Below are 18003 nucleotides of genomic sequence, written 5' to 3' on the forward strand. Positions count from 1 at the left end.
TAAATAAGTCCTGGGATGGAAAGTACAGCATAGAGGGTATAGTCAGTGCTATTGCAATAACTTTGTATAATGACAGATCATAAATAGACTTAGTGGTGATCATTTTGTAATGTATAAAAATATTGAATCACTACATTGTACACCTGAAGCTAATATAATATTATAAGCCAACTGTACTTTAGTGGAACGCTGTTTTGTTGTCATTTTACATATGAGGGCCCTGAGGCTCAGAAACGTGAGACAGTAAAGTGGTTAAGGGTGAGGGCTATGGATTAAGCCGTCCTGGGTTCTGACACTTACCAAGGTTAACTTCATCAGTTAGGTTTTGCTGCATTAAAAAACAAAACCAAAACATAATGGCTTAAGGCAATAATTCTTTTGCTGAGCTTACAGTTCTGAGGGTTGGTGGGGCAATTCTAATCTGGGCCAGCCCTGCTGGGCTCTGCTGGGCTCTCTCTCCCGTGGCTAAGGTTGGCTGCGGGCCAGTCAGTGGCTGAATGACCTTGGATGTTCTCAGGCTCATGTTTGGTTGCCAGCAGGTGGGCTGGTCTTGGGATCCCGAGGGCTGGCTCATCTGTGTTCCACGTGGTCTCTCACCCCCAGGTGGGGTGACCCAGCCTCTTCCATGGGGTTTTGGGGGTTCCAATGAGCAGCAAGAGGAACAAGTCCCAGTGTGCAAGCGCTTATCAAGTCTGCTTGGACACATCTGCCAGAGTCCCACTGGCCAAGGTGAGTCCCATGACGGGATGCAGAGTCAGGGTCAGAGGCATCTAAGCACCCAAGGATGTGGACTCAGGGAGCATGGACAAAGTGGAGGCCACACAGCAGCAGTCTGCCTCCCTGTCTTAGCCCCTTTCTCTCATCTGGCGAAGGGGAATACTCCTAAGCCTCCCTTGTTAGGGAATGTAAAACTTAATGGTATGCTGTGTGTGCAAAACAAGCACATTCCAGGCCCTTATTACCTTCCCCCAACACCAATAATGGTATCATTGCCATTACTGTTGTTGTTATCATTTTTTTTTTAAATTTATTTATTTATTTATTTATGGCTGCGTTGGGTCTTTGTTTCTGTGTGAGGGCTTTCTCTAGTTGTGGCAAGCGGGGGCCACTCTTCATCGCGGTGCACAGGCCTCTCACTATTGCGGCCTCTCTTGTTGTGGAGCACAGGCTCCAGATGCGCAGGCTCAGTAATTGTGGCTCACGGGCCCAGCTGCTCCGCAGCACGTGGGATCCTCCCAGACCAGGGCTCGAACCTGTGTCCCCTGCATTGGCAGGCAGATTCTCAACCACTGCGCCACCAGGGAAGCCCCTTGTTATCATTTTTATTCTTAGTTAAAACAATGCAGATCCAGGATTTGGACCGATGGTCGGGTTTCGAAGACCCTGCCTGCTCAGGAGAAAGGGTGGCAAGATGGGAGCATCTAAAAGTCCTTTTCTAACGGAGGCCACTGAAGTCTCTCTTTCTGGCAGTTTTGCATTTTACCCATTTAGCCTCTTTCCTGCTGCTTTGCTTGTCTAGCTATTCTGGGGGAGGTGACACTTACTAGTTACACATAACTGGTTGCTCTCTGAATTTCCTTAATTAAAAATAAGCTGAGTATCTTTTCCGACCACAATGCTGTGAGACTAGATATCAGTTACAGGAAAAAAAACTGTAAAAAATACAAACACATGGAGGCTAAACAATACGCTACTAAATAACCAAGAGAACACTGAAGAAATCAAAGAGGAAATCAAAATATACCTAGAAACAAATGACGATGAAAACACCATGGCCCAAAACCTATGGGAGGCAGCAAAAGCAGTTCTAAGAGGGAAGTTTACAGCAATACAATCCTACCTCAAGAAACAAGAAAAATCTCAGGTAAACAACCTAACCTTACACCTAAAGCAATTAGAGAAAGAAGAAAAAAAACCCCCAAAGTTAGCAGAAGGAAAGAAATCATAAAGATCAGATCAGAAATAAATGAAAAAGAAATGAAGGAAATGATAGCAAAGATCAATAAAACTAAAAGCTGGTTCTTTGAGAAGATAAACAAAATTGATAAACCATTAGCCAGACTCATCAAGAAAAAAAGGAAGAAGACTCAAATCAACAGAATTAGAAATGAAAAAGGAGTAGTAACAACTAACAATGCAGAAATACAAAGGATCATGAGAGATTACTACAAGCAACTATATGCCAATAAAATGGACAACCTCGAAGAAATGGACAAATTCTTAGAAAAGCACAACGTTCTGAGACTAAACCAGGAAAAAATAGAAAATATAAACAGACCAATCGCAAGCACTGAAAGTGAAACTGTGATTAAAAATCTTCCAACAAACAAAAGCCCAGGACTAGATGGCTTCACAGGCGAATTCTATCAAACATTTAGAGAAGAGCTAAAACACCTATCCTTCTAAAACTCTTCCAAAATATAGCAGAGGGAGGAACACTCCCAAACTCATTCTATGAGGCCACCATCACCCTGATACTAAAACCAGACAAAGATGTTACAAAAAAAGAAAACTACAGGCCAATACACTGATGAACATAGCTGCAAAAATCCTCAACAAAATACTAGCAAACAGAGGCCAGCAGCACATTAAAAGGATCATACACCATGATCAAGTGGGGTTTATCCCAGGAATGCAAGGATTCTTTAAAATATGCAAATCAATCAAGATGACACACCATATTAACAAATTGAAGGAGAAAAACCATATGATCATCTCAATAGATGCAGAAAAAGCTTTCAAAAAATTCAACACCGATTTATGATAAAAACTCTCCAGAAAGTAGGCATAGATGGAACTTACCTCAACATAATAAAGGCCATATATGACAATCCCAGAGCCAACATCCTTCTCAATGGTGAAAAACTGAAACCATTTCCTCTAAGATCAGGGACAAGACAAGGTTGCCTACTCTCACCAGTATTATTCAACATAGTTTTGGAAGTTTTAGCCACAGCAATCAGAGAAGAAAAAGAAATAAAAGGAATCCAAATTGGAAAAGAAGAAATAAAACTGTCACTGTTTTCAGATTACTATATGATACTATACGTAGAGAATCCTAAAGATGCTACCAGAAAACTACTAGAGCTAATCAATGAATTTGGTAAAGTAGCAGGATACAAAATTAATGCACAGAAATCTCTTGCATTCCTATACATTAACAACAGAAAATCTGAAAGAGAAATTAAAGAAACACTCCCATTTACCATTGCAATGAAAAGAATAAAATACCTAGGAGTAAACCTACCTAAGGAGACAAAAGACCTGTATGCAGAAAACTATAAGTCACTGATGAAAGAAATTAAACATGATGCAAACAGATGGAGAGATATACCATGTTCTTGGATTGGAAGAATCAACACTGTGAAAATGACTATCCTACCCAAAGCAATCTACAGATTCAATGCAATCCCTGTCAAACTACCAATGGCACTTATCACAGAACTAGAACAAAAAATTTCACAATTTGTATGGAAACACAAAAGACCCCGAATAGCCAAAGCAATCTTGAGAAAGAAAAATGGACCTGGAGGAATCAGGCTCCCTGACTTCAGGCTATACTACAAAGCAACAGTAATCAAGACAGTATGATACTGGCACAAAAACAGAAATATAGATCAGTGGAACAGGATAGAAAGCCCAGAGATAAACCCACACACATATGGTCACCTTATTTTTGATAAAGGAGGCAAGAATATACAGTGGAGAAAAGACAGCCTCTTCAGTAAGTGATGCTGGGAAAACTGGACAGCTACATGTAAAAGAATGAAATTAGAACACTCCCTAACACCATACACAAAAATAAACTCAAAATGGATTAAAGACCTAAATGTAAGGCCAGACATTATCAAACTCTTAGAGGAAAACATAGGCAGAACACTCCATGACATAAATCACAGCAAGATCCTTTTTGACCCACCTCCTAGAGAAATGGAAATAAAAACAAAAATAAACAAATGGGACCTAATGAAACTTAAAAGATTTTGCACAGTAAAGGAAACCACAAACAAGACAAAAAGACAACCCTCAGAATGGGAGAAAATATTTGCAAATGAAGCAACTGACAAAGGATTAATCTCCAAAATTTATAAGCAGCTCATGCAGCTCAATATCAAAAAACCAAACAACCCAATCCAAAAATGGGCAGAAGACCTAAATAGACATTTCTCCAAAGAAGATACACAGATTGCCAACAAACACAACATGAAAGGATGCTCAACATCACTAATCATTAGAGAAATGCAAATCAAAACTACAATGAGGTTAAAAAAAAAAAAACTACAATGAGGTATCACCTCACACCAGTCAGAATGGCCATCATCAAAAAATCTACAAACAGTAAATGCTGGAGAGGGTGTGGAGAAAAGGGAACCCTCTTGCACTGTTGGTGGGAATGTAAACTGATACAGCCACTATGGAGAACAGTATGTAGGTTCCTCAAAAAATTAAAAATAGAACTACCATATGACCCAGCAATCCCACTACTGGGCATACACTCTGAGAAAACCATAATTCAAAAAGAGTCATGTACCACAATGCTCATTGTAGCACTGTTTACAATAGCCAGGACATGGAAACAACCTAAGTGTCCATCGACAGATGAATGGATAAAGAAGATGTGGAACATATATACAATGGAATATTACTCAGCCATAAAAAGAAACGAAATTGAGTTATTTGTAGTGAGGTGGATGGACCTAGAATCTGTCATACAAAGTCAAGTAAATCAGAAAGAGAAAACAAATACCGTATGCTAACACATATATATGGAATCTAAAAAAAAAAGAGTTCTGAAGAACCTAGGGTTAGGACAGGAATAAAGACGCAGATGTAGAGAATGGATTTGAGGACACAGGGATGGCGAAGGGTAGGCTGAGACTAAGTGAGAGAGGGGCATTGACATATATACACTACCAAATGTAAAATAGATAGCTAGTGGGAAGCAGCAGCATAGCACAGGGAGATCAGCTCGGTGCTTTGTGACCACCTAGAGGGGTGGGATAGGGAGGGTGGGAGGGAGGGTGATGCAAGAGGGAGGGGATATGGATATATATGTATATGTATAGCTGATTCACTTTGTTATACAGCAGCAACTGACACAGCAATGTAAAGCAATTATACCTCAATAAAGATGTTAAAAAAAAATAAGCTGGATACAAAAAGAGATGCCATTTTTACAAAACCGCATATTCAAGACAAACGTCTTTTAGACCCTTTGCCCTATGAGCTTTTCAAAAAGAAACAGAAAAAAAAGTAAAGTCAACAGGTGGGGAAAAAATGCACTCCTGATTTCTGGAATGTGGCCTCTTGGATTTGAGCCACGACGTGGAAGCTTTGTGTCATCTATTCTCACCAAACCCTCTCAAAGCAGAGAGATGAATGTGAGGGCATTTAAGGTGAGGCAATTGGTCAGAAAGAAAGAAAATTGCTGGTTGTGAGATGAATTGCTGCCCTGCTTGAAATAAATAATTTAAAGCCAAATGAGAAACCTGGAGGATTTTCAGGTGGCTGTGCTGCTCAAACCAGGTTCTCGGAGGGGGAATATCTGGAACCATTGCAGAAAACATCGGACACCTGCCTGAAGTGTCCTATTTCTAAAAGGCTTGGAGCAAAAATAAACACACTATTTTTACATTGAAACAAACATGATAAGCATGGCGTTGGAGGGCAAATCCTTGCTGATTGTAAAGTCAAGATAAAAGAATGCAGAGGTGTTTTGTGTTTGTGGATGATTGCGTTGGACAGGTTCCTGCCACAGCGTTCCCAGAGCTGCCCACACTCCCAGGGGTGCAAGCCCACATCTCCTGCATTAGCACCTCTGCAGTGGACAAGCCCACGTCTGCTGCACTAAGAACTCTCCAGTGACAAGTTCACCTCTGCTGCATTATGTGCTCTCTAGTGGACAAGTTCAGGCAGCAGCATTTAGAGGATCACATGGCATGGACATGAAATCAGGGTCAAGGACTTGACTTCAAGTTCTGGCTCTACCACTGACTTGCCAGGTGACCTTGGGGCCATCAGTTCCCCTCTCTGGGCCTCAGTGATGTAATCTAGAAAATAAGGAGAATGAACTCTGGTAGCTGAGGTTTCCACCAGCTCTAAAAATCTGCTCTGGCTCCTTTTCATTCTCCGCTTAGAGCTACTACCATGAATGTCCTCTTTAGGCTTCCAGACCTCACATGCCACATGTAGCTCTATCGTCTCCTAATTAAACAACACCACAATATAGGAGACTGAGAAATAAAGGCATAGGGCAGAAACAAATGGAAAATGAGGATCCTTTGCCATAAAGAAATGGTTTTATATATATATATATATATATATATATAGAGAGAGAGAGAGAGAGAGAGAGAGAGAGAGAGAGAGAGAGAGAGAGAAGGGAGGAAGAGAGACTTCTGCTTTTAGAATAAAATGGTTAGAAAAAAACATCTGTTTAAAGGTATCAGACAGCTACCGAGGCAGGGAGGACTTATAGGACCACAATCTGGGAAAAGAGTGAAACCCAGAGAGGTAAGCCCTGCATTTGGGGCAACTTTTCCTCTAGAGGTATCTCCCAATTCCAGAATGATGGCTGAGAATCTGAGATGCTTAGTAGACCTTTCAACAGATTCATGGGGCTGAGGAGGAGGAATTGGAGTTGAACTCCTGCCAAGTAGGAAGGTCACTAGTCACCACAGGGCTACACCATAGGAGCAAGAATGAATCATAAATGGATCAGATCTTCAAATCACTTCAATCACCAACTGATTTGTGGTAAGCTGGGATTGCTAATGCCTCTAGCCTCTCACCCTGCCACATGCATACATCCAGAACCTCAAATTATTTTTACAGTTTTCATATACACTCTGATATTCAATCAAAAGTAGCCAAACATACAAGGAGAAAACCAAGAGAAATAACATAAAAAATAAACTGATAGTGATTCTGAAAATAGCAGTATTAGACACAGCCATTAAAATAATTATGCTTAATATGTTCAGATAATCAAGAGATAACGTCAAGAATTTTGGCAAAGAAATGGAAGCTATATTTTGACTTACCAAATCGAAATTCTGGGACTAAAAAATGCAAAAACTGAAAAATGCAAGAACTTAATGAATGGTTTTACCAGCAGATAGCATGCAACCGAAGCAAGAATCAGGGAACTAAAGCATCAAAGATCAGAAGAAAGCATCCAGGTTGAAGCATGAGAACACAGAAAAGAGGGTAAGAAATGTCTGGGAAATTGTAAAAATGTCTAACATACATTAATTGGAGAGTCAGAAAGAGAGGAGACAGAGGATCGAGAAAAAGCAATTTTTGGAAGATAATGGTCAACATTTTTTTTTTTCTGATGAAAAGCCACAAGTCCAAGAAGCACTATGGATCCCTAGTAGGATAAAAACAAAGAAAACCACACCTTTGCACAGCTTAGTAAAACTTCTGACAACCAAGGGCAAACAGAAAGTTATTCTAAAAAACAATCAGGATAAAAAGATATGTTACCTTCAAATAAGTAAGAATAGAATGGAAAGCTGGCTTTTCAACAAAAACAATGGAAGACAAAGAAACAGCAAAATCATATTTTCAAAGAGCTGAAAGAAAATATTCTTCTAGAATTCTCCAACCACTGAAAATATCTTTCAAAAATAAAGGTGAAATGAAAACACCTTTTCAGTCAAACAAAAGCTAATAAAATTTATCACTAGCACACTTGCACGAAAGAAACTAATTACAGAAATATAAGTAGAAAATCCTCATATGTTTGGAAATTAAGATGTAAGTGATGTGTACTTCTAAGTAACCAGGGGATAAAAAAGAAATCACAATGGGAATTTTAAAGTAGTTTGCATTAAATGATTATGAAAATACCACATAAGGTATATCAAATTTTGTCAGATACAGCTAAAGCCATGTTTAGAGTAAAATTTATAACCTCAAATGCATATAGTCTAAAACATGAAAGGCTGAAAATCAATGGTCTAATATTCCATCTCAAAGAAGTTAGAAAAAGAATTTTCATTAGAGAACATCAGCAAAGACAAGTGAGTCCTAGAAAAGATTAATAAAATTGATAAACCCCTTGCAAGACTGTTTATAAAAAGAGAGAAAAGGAATTAATAACTAATGCTATTGGGTTGGCCAAAAAGTTCGTTCGTGTTTTTCCGTAAGATCAGAATGGATAGATCCTGAAGCATTAAAAACATAAGAATATATCATGAACATGTTTATGCAATATATTTGAAAACTTTAGATAAATGTACAAGTGACAAGAAAGAAAAAACTTACCAATACTGACTTAAGAAAAAATAGAATTTCTGAATAGTCCTCTTCTATTAAATAAGTTGAACATGTAATTTAAAACCTTTTAACAAAGGAAATGCAAGGCCTATATGGCTTCTTTAAGAAAGAATAACACTAACACCATACAATCATTTCCAGAGGGGACACTCCCCAACTCATTTTATAAAATGAATGTATCCTTGATTGTATATCCTAATAGGAACTTTACAAGAAAGGAAAATTACAGGCCAATATCATTACAAAACAATGATTTTGCAGTCATATATGTATGCATTTTCAGTTTTCCATACATGTGCACCAAAAGACTTGTACAAGAGTATTTATGGGACACTATTAGTATTTTTAAAATTTATTTTATTGAAGTATAGTTGATTTCCAATGTTGTATTAGTTTCCAGTGTACAGCAAAGCAATTCAGTTATGCATATATCTAATAGTTTGTATCTGCTAATCCCAAACTACCAATCCATCCCTCCCCAACCCTGCTTTGGCAACCACAAGTCTGTTCTTTATGTCTGTGAGTCAATTTCTGCTTCATAAACAAGTTCATTTGTGTCATATCTTAGATTCCATATGTAAGTGATATCATATGGTATTTGTCTTTCTCTTTCTGACTTACTTCACTTAGTATGATAATCTCTAGTTGTATCCATGTTGCTGCAAATGGCATTGTTTTGTTCTTTTTTATGGCTGAGTAGTGTTCCACTGTATATATGTACCACATCTTCTTTATCCATTCATCTGTCAATGGACATTTAGGTTGCTTCCATGTCTTGGCTATTGTAAATAGTGTCACTATTAGTGTTAACCCCAAACTGTCCATCAATAGTAGGGTGGATAAACTGTGGAATACTTACACATTGGAATACTACACAGCACTGAAAACAGACAAATTAGAGCTACATGCTACAACACTGATGCATTTCACAAACATAATATCAGCAGAAGAGGCAAGAAGTAAAAGAAGTACATATTCTCTGATTCCATATGCTAATCTTTGGTGATTGCAGTTAGGCTGGTGGTGATCTTTGGGAAGGAGGGGAAGGATAGTGATTCTGAGGGAGCACAGGATGGGGGCTTTCTGGGGTGTTGGTCTTGTAAGTTGATTCTTGACCCGGGTGGAGGTTACACAGGTGTGTACATTTTGTGACGATTCATCAAACTGCACACATATTATTTGTGCAATTAAAAAATGTGTGTCACACTTTAATCTTCAAATTTAAGTTTATATTCAGTGAAATGCTTAGTTTTGGACTGGACTCAAATTTTTCTGCAACCCCATAGAAAAATGCAAATATCCAGTTGTCCCTAGAGTATTTCCTGCAACATCTTTGAGTGTCCTTAGAGAATATTTTCCCTCAATCCTTTCTGCTTTGTGTGGGCTAAAATGCTACTTCTGGAATTGGACTCTAGGAGGAATCTGGAAGTTAGGCTAGCTCTGTGTGAGGGGACCTATCCCCAGTTGCTCCTTGCATTCCATCAGGCCACGTACCCTGAGGAAGCCGAAGGCTGTAAAGTGGTTCTGGAAGTTGTGAAGTGCTCGGTAGATTGGAACTGTTGATGTTTTAGATGAGAGGCACTCTGTACTCTGCGCACTTCTTGGAGTCTGCAGCCCCTGTAGGACTAGCCTTTGAGGCCTGTTCCCATAGACCACAATTATAACTGCACCAGCCTGCTGGTCTGCAACTCCCAACCACTGGCGACCCCAGCAACCTCCCCTTTTCCGCAGCCTTGGTTAAATAACTAACGGTAGAGTGCAAGTGCCTTGGGGACCCAATAAACTTTGATCAAGCATGTGTGCTAGGTCTGGTGCTGTTCTCCCAAGGAAATCTTTTGTGGCTGGAAGTGGGGAAACAGACAATATACAAGTACAGGTGACCCTTGAACAACATGGGGGTTAGCGGTGCCGACCCTCAGTGCAGTCAAAAATTCACGTGCAACTTTACAGTCGACCCTCTGTACATGTGGTTCTGCATCTGTGGATTCAACATCGGATTGTGTGGCACTGTCGTATGTATTTAGTGAAAAAATATCTGAGTATAAGTGGACCCGCGTGGTTCAAAGCCATGCTGTTCAAGGGTCCACTGTAAATACCGAACAAGATACTTTCAAAAAGCACTAAGTGCCATGAGGAACATAAGACAGGATGGAGAGATAAGGAGTGATGGGGAGGGATTGATTTTGACAGGTGAAGGCCTCCATGAGGAGGTATGGCAGTTTCCTATGGCTGCTGTCACCAAGAACCACAACTGGGGGTTGAAAACAACAGAAATTATGCTCTCAGAGTTCTGGAGGCCAGAAGTCCAAAATCAGGGTATCTGCAGAAGGTTGGTCCCTTCTGGAGGCTCTGAAGGAGAATCTGTTTCATGCCTCTCCTGGCTTCTGGTGCTGCCGGGAAGCCTTGGCATTCCCTGGCTTGTGGCAGCATCTCTCCAGTCTCTGTCTCCATCTTCACACGCCCCTCTTCCCTCTGTGTCTCCCTGCGTCTTATCATCTTATAAGGACACCAGTCGTTGGGTTTAGGGCCCACCCTAATCCAGTGTGACCTCACCTTAACCTGATTCCATCTGCAAAGGACCCGTTGGGTCACATTAGTTCCCGTTAGTGGGAGGTAGTGAGGCTGAGCTGAGACGGGAAGGACAGTGGGGCGTCAGCCTGTGGAGCTGTGAGGCCAGAGGACTCGGGATAAACAGAACAGCAAAGGCTGATATCCCATGATCAGAATGAGCCTGGAGTGTCTGGTAAATCGTAAGGCTGGGGCACCTGTGGGGGAAGAATGACAGGATATGGGGTCACAGGTCAAGAGGGCCCACTCAGGTGTGTGGGATGCTTGGTGCAGCAACACGACCCGAGGGTAACCAACCATCCTCATTTGCCCAGAACTCAGGGGCTTCCCGGGACACAGAATTTTCAGTGCTAACGCCAGGATGGTCCCTGGCAACTGGGATGAGTTGGTCATCCTACAGCCGGCTACCTCCTCATGGCTCACCACTGGTTTAGCCAGCACCATCTCACTTTTCCCCAAAATTTCACAATGGGCAAGGAAGAAGATTCTCCATTAATTGACAGCGTCCTGTGTGCCTTTCACCTTGCTAAGCGTTCTCCAGGGATTCAGTCTGCGCAGGCGCCCTGTGAAGGAAGCGTTCTTACTGTGCCAACCGTATGCCATGTCCATTACCACGACCCATGCCTCCTCTTTCCTACCAGCCATATCATTTCCTTAATAGCTTTTTGTGAGATGATGATGATAATTATCCCCAGAGGGTAGGGGGAGTGTCAGGGTGAGGACCTAACAGTTTTCCAAGTGTCCATCAAGTGACCAAAAGTAAGCCAGGTGCTTTATATGTAGAAATTTTATTCCCACCGCAACAGGAATAGACAGCAATTATGACCCTTCTTTCATAGATGGGTAGGCGGAGGCTAGGAGAAGCTAACTAACTTGATCAAGGTCACCTAGTGAGGAAAGCAGGGCTCTGGGACTTGAATCCTGCACCTTACTCTCTATTCCACTGCCCCCCAAGCAACAATGTGCCACATTGATCCATGGCCACTTGATTTTTCCATGAGGCCAGATGCTCTCAATATGTGTCTTTGGGATAAAAATTCAGATAGCATCTGGTTTATGTTGCAACTTTGGAGATAATTCCTGTCTCTTTGCACCTTAAGCGTGTTTCCCTTGTGTGCTGAACCAGAAAAAGTTATCCTGGGCTGAGATGCAATGAATGAGATGCTCAGCTTGTAAATTGGGCAGCACATTCCCTTCACTATTTCTTTTTAGGAAGGGCTTCCCTGAATGCTAGAAACTGGGGTGAATCCAGCTTAAGATGAAACACATCGATTGGTGCCTAAAGTGTGTCGGGAACTGTGCTCTAACCTCTAGGCATCAGGAGGCCAGGGCAGGAAAGAAATTTTTGATGCCCAAACAAGCTGGTGAAAAATTAGAAGACAATAACAGTTAGTGCTAGTAATGCTGACTTGTACAGCTTTACGTTGAGTGAAGCACTGAGCAAATCTCAATTAACTCTCACAGCAATCCTATGAAGTCAGACTCAGTTCTTAACCCCATCTTGTGGATAGAGAAACTGAGGCTGAGAGAGGCTAACTCTCTCAGCCCAAGTCCTCAACTTCTGTAAGTTGCAGGGATTTGACCCAGGAAGCAGTGTGACTCAGAGTGTAATAAGAAAGCCACGAATCTGCCTGGGATAAGTGCATTTGTAGACCTTCATGGGTCTATAAAGGGTCTTAAGAATAACCCTGCCCAGAAATGGGTAGAAAACAAAGTTTCTTGAACCTGACAAGGCCTCATGATATTTTTACTAACAGAACCTCTATGAGTGCAGTGTATTATGTTTTATGAGACATATTTATAACTATTACTTTTTAAATAGAAATATCAGTCATAAGCCTTTGAACACATACATTTATCTTAAAGGTTATGAGACCCTATGTGGGTGACGTAGTCTATAAAATGCTGTAACATGGGTTTAACAGTATCTGCCATAACTGAGTTCCATGATTTCCCTAAGGAGGTGCCGTTAGCTGGTGGGAAAGTTGAAGTTCTAGAATCAGAGACCTGACCTACTGGGAAAATAATCTCTTGGAGCATTTTTGGATGTCACTTGGTGATTTGGGAAAGTTACTCAACCTCTCTGGTGCCTCAGTTTTCTCATATTTAGAATGGGGATAATGATAGTACATTTACTTCAGCGGGTTGTTATTTAAAATAGATAAGTTAATATATGTAAAGAGAGGAGGAAGATCCCTGCTACTAGGTAGGCACTATGTGCGTTGGTTATTATTATCACCACCGTCACCATCAACACCAGTATCACGACCATCAGCTACTACCATGTCCTCTCCTATGAAATCCACCTCCCAGCCATACTCTATGGAGTAAATGATAAAGTGCATGTTAAAATGTTGGCAATTTGTGCAGCGTGCGGGGAGTGGTGTTGTGACTGCAGCACTGTTTTTGTCAAGCACAGAACAGAGGGAGGTGCCGTGACCAGAGTCTTCCTGGAAGAAGACAGCTGTCTCACTGCTGCCATGCTTCCTTCATAGGTATCGCCCTCAGTGTGCTCCCCATGTACCTGAACGAGATCTCGCCCAAGGAGATCCGCGGCTCTCTGGGGCAGGTGACCGCCATCTTCATCTGCATTGGCGTGTTCACGGGGCAGCTGCTGGGCCTTCCTGAGCTGCTGGGAAAGGTAAGTGTGGCTCTCCAGCCAACCACGTCCATTCTCACTTCATGTCACCATCTCTGCTCCCCATGTCCCTTGCCAGACGAAGGGTAGAAAGAGGTGAGCCCTTCCTCTAAAAGCTTGTCCCTATGTCCTAGAATTCTTGAGCATTCAAGCCTTTTGCTTATTATTGGAGAAAAGTTGTTGTTGAGTTTCTTTGATTGGGTTTGATTTTTTTTTTTTTAGAAAATAAAAAATACACAAAAAATTCAAACCTTACAGAATGTTCGAATCCACCCACCCAATAGCTATTGTTAACAGCTCAATAATTTTCATTTAGGCTTTTTTCTTTGCTTATATAAACTTATATATACATAGTTTTGTTTTGTTTTTTAATGGAATCATACCATATACATTGCTCTGTTACTTGCCGTCTTCATTTAATATATTTTGGGCATCTTTCCAAGGTGTTTGGCTTAGCTCTACCTCACTCTTGAGCCTTTCTTTCCCACATTAATATGTAATTGCACAGTCTTCTGTTTTTGGCTTTCTGTTTTGGAAACAGGAAGGCCTGACTTTAAATCCCAGTACAGGCATGTACTTGCTGTGTGGCCTTGGCAAGGAGGAACACCTCACCCACGTTGGGGTGGGGATAGATGGAATCAAGTGAGGCTTCCCAGAAGAGGTGGCCTCTAAATTGAGCCCTGAAGAGTGAGCAGCAATTAGGCAGGTGATGAGGGGGTTTGGAGAGAAGACCCTGCAGAGAAAGGGAATAACTAAAGAAAAGGCCCTGAAATGGGAACAGGCCTGTAAAAGACGTAGGAGTGGCTTGGGGGCTGAGGGAAAAGCGTGCGTGGGGAGCATGAGAGGTGAGGCACCTCTTCGCTGAGCCATGGTAGACTTCCTCCTGGGGGAGTAGGGAGCCCTGGGTGACACTAGATCAGGGGAGTGACGTGGCCAGATCTGAGTTAGAAGGTGGCTCTGGGAAGGTGGGGGGCAGGTGTGGGTAGGAGTGGGAGGGGTCAGAAGGGAGGAGAGGAACCTGATGGAGACTTGCTATTGGTGCACATAGTGAGGGAAGGATGAGACGGGAACTGAGGCGGAGGCCCGGTGGAGAGAGAGGAAGGGCAGATTGAATCCACAGGCTTTGCTGCCTGAGTGTCCAGTGAAAATGAGGGAAGAATGGTGAGGAGGCCTCCCAGGGATATAGAGCCATCCCCTTCCCACCTACACAAGAAGACCAGGAGGGAGGGAGGGATTAAACCATGACTGAAGGTCGATCGTCAAATGCCCACCCCTTCTGGGCATTTGAAGAGAGCACAGCTGACCAACCCCCGCCCTGTGGGCTGCATCCCAGCAGGAGGAGGCCGGCAGCAGAAACAAACCTAACAGATGCTCACATCAATGGTGCGCTCGTGTGAAGCACATATTTAATGCCATTCATACCCGCACTCTACTTTGTGAACAGCTCGTATCTACAGGCATGGAAACAGGAGCTGAGAGAGGTGAGGGATAGAGCTAACTAGTAAAAAAATGTTGGAGCTGAACTCAGAATCCGGGTCTGCCCGCTCGCAGACCCACGTGTGGGGTGTGTCTTTTACAGCCACGAATGGGACCCTCTGGGTTCTCTGGGAATGTGACTATGACTCTGACTCCAGTCCCATCCAGTGGGTTCTTTCCCCACATCAAGCAATTGCCCGACACCAGCTGGGTGTCCTACCATTCAACTCAATTCTGACACTATCCACCCATACGTAGTGTCAGATTCTACAGGTTAAGGGCTCGGTCCGCAAGACTGTCCCTGCTTCAGATGCTAATCCCAGGTCCAGTTACCTGAGCTTCTGACCTGTGGGCTATAAATTAGAGGTTCCCAGGACCCCTCCTTGGGTTCAATTAATTTGCAGGAGTGGCTCACAAAACTCAGGAAACCAGTTTTCTATAAAAGGATGTAACTCAAGAACGGCCAAATGGGAGAGCTGCATAGGGCAAGGTGTGGAGAAAGCGTGTGGGGCTTCCATGCTTTAAAACGTGTTCACCAACAGGGAAGCTCTCCAAGCCCCATCCTTTTGGCTTTTAATGGAGGCTTCATTACACAGGCAAGACTGATTGAACATTGGCCATTGGTGATTGAACTCAATCTCCAGCCCCACTCCCATCCCCAGATGTCACGGGGGTGGGACCAAAAGTTTCAACCCTCTAATCAGTTGGTTGGTTCACCTGGCAACCAGCCCCCATCCTTAGGTGTGGTCCAAAAGTCGCCTCACTGACATAAACTCAGGTGTGGTTGAAAGGGGTTTGTTATGAATACCAAAACATCTTTATTTCTCTTATCACTTAGGAAATTCCAAGGGTTTTAAGAGGAACTCTGTGCCAGAACCAGGACAAGGACCAAATATAAATTTCTTATTATAAACCACAATAGCACAGTAAGCGCCTGGGTTAGAAAACAGGTCCCATTCTTTGTGCCAGCTACCTGAGTCTTACTAACCCTAGGGCTGGCTCCTGCCTCAATCAGCAAAGGTTTTATAAGCTGACAAATCAAGCATGGTGGCTGCATGATGATAGGATAATGGGAACTGGTTGACATTTATCACTTAAAAAACTTTTTTTTTTAATGTTTTGCTATTTTTATTGTGGTAAAATGTACATAATCTGGGATTTGCATTTTAACCATTTTAGTGTATAATTCCGTAGCATTATGTATGACTTTTTATATTTCAGCTAATCCAGGTCACATCAGAGACATCTGTTTCTGATCTTTTACTATTTACCCTTTTGGATTATTATGGCTACCATTTTGGTTTGGTTGTTTTTGTTGTTTTGCAAAACAAAAAACAACTCACACTTACATTTTTGGTTGTCACATGCATGACAATTTCTATAATTAATGCTTGTGGGAAACAGTTTCCTTACCAAAGTGAGGTCCCATATTAAAGAGACTCTTTTGTTTTTTGTTTTTAAAGTATAAAAGTAACCATTTTTTGTGTGACAATAAAACAATATAACAATTACAGCCTCAGCTGTTTAAACATAAAATAATATTTTAAAATCAATGAATAGAACTGTGCTCCAGGGGTAAAAAGTAAATAAATATCTGCCTCAATAGAGCCTAAGCTTTTTTCTTTTGAGATACTTGTCAATTTCTCATCACTCAATAAAGTTCTCTTTGGTAAATCTATTATCAGATTCTTTCTGCTACTTGGGTCCTGTCTTAGTCCTGTGAGGGCTACTATAACAAATACCATAGACCGGTGGCTTATAAACAACAGAAATATATTTCTCACAGTTCTGGAGTCTGGAAGTCCAAGATCAAGGTGCACACATGGTCAGGTTCTGGCAAGAGCCCTCTCCCTGCTTTGTACACAGCCACCTTCTCACTGTGTCTTCATATCATGGAGAGTGAGGTGATATCTCCCGTGTCTCTTCCTCTAAGGGAAGAGAAGCCCAAAATCCATTTTCCCTTAGCATGAATTTGAAAAAAAAGACATTCCTTGAGTTACTCACACATCCTCATGGCTAGGCCCAAGACTATCTGAAATAAATCCAATCTGATGGGAAAAAATAACCTAGGGGTACCAATGTAGCAAGTAGCAAGAAGGCTTTTAGAACAGATGCCAGAAGGCAAGAGAGAGAATTAACGCTGGTGCCTTGAGTTTAATCAAAGACACATTGTAAAACACTGTGGGGTTGAACATTTATATGACATTTTGTATTTCGAAAGAATATTTCAAAAAACATACTAATTAGCTATTTCTCCTACAATGACAAAGAAGAAAGGAACTGAGATAAAAATTGTAGGCAAAAGTGTGAGAAGACTTGGGAACAGCTTGAGGCCATAAGTGAATGGTTTCACATGCCTGGGAGAGCATCCGTTCCAGATGAGGATGCGGCCAAGAAAGAATTGGAGCTCAGAGCTCATCAGTGCATCACACACAACTTACGTCCAGTTTGTTCTTTTGTGCAGATATTTAGTGCTCAGCTTGGTACACTTGGGAAATATGAAAAAGGAAGTAAAGCCACTTGAAATTCTGCAGTGATAAGAAAGGCAGACACTTTGAGTATTTTGGTCTATAAGTTTCTTTCTACATTTCTATATCTCTGTTATGCAAGAGAGATAATACTGTGCTTAGCTTTGTGTTTTACTTTTAAAAAATCACCACTCTATCAAAGTCATTTCTCTGTATCACTAGACTCTTTGTAAACACATTTTTAAAATAGCATAGATACATTTTCAGTGTTACATTATATTCTATCACAAAGGTGCAATGTAACTATTGCCCATTACTGAATGCCTTTGCTGTTCCTGAATTTTCACTAACATGAACAATACTGAAACAAATACCTTTCATAAAGCTCTTATCTCCTTTCTGTTATCTGGTTTGATTTTTTTTTTTTTGGCTATGCTGTGAGGCATGAGGGATCTTAGTTCCCTGACCAGGGATCGAACCTGCGTCCTCTACAGTGGAAGCGTGGAGTCTTAACCACTGGACTGCCAGGGGAGTCCCTTGTTTGATTTTTATGATTATGTTGCATCCATATCC

At 41.6% G+C, this 18003-nt stretch overlaps 1 protein-coding gene across 3 annotated transcripts in view; it reads left to right on the top strand.

The window, feature by feature from the left end:
• Nucleotides 1-18003, top strand: part of SLC2A9 (solute carrier family 2 member 9) — a 192396-nt gene that overhangs the window by 30957 nt on the left and 143436 nt on the right. For all 3 annotated transcript variants that reach the window (XR_009008486.1, XM_007190952.2, XM_007190953.2), the window contains exon 5: nucleotides 13344-13489. Coding sequence is in view for 2 of the 3 variants with exons in the window: in XM_007190952.2 (XP_007191014.1) it covers nucleotides 13344-13489 (146 nt within the window). In the remaining variant the exon portion in view is untranslated. The remainder of the gene's footprint in view (nucleotides 1-13343; nucleotides 13490-18003) is intronic.

Source organism: Balaenoptera acutorostrata, chromosome 5 (genome assembly GCF_949987535.1).
Source record: "Balaenoptera acutorostrata chromosome 5, mBalAcu1.1, whole genome shotgun sequence".
NCBI lineage: Eukaryota > Metazoa > Chordata > Mammalia > Artiodactyla > Balaenopteridae > Balaenoptera > Balaenoptera acutorostrata.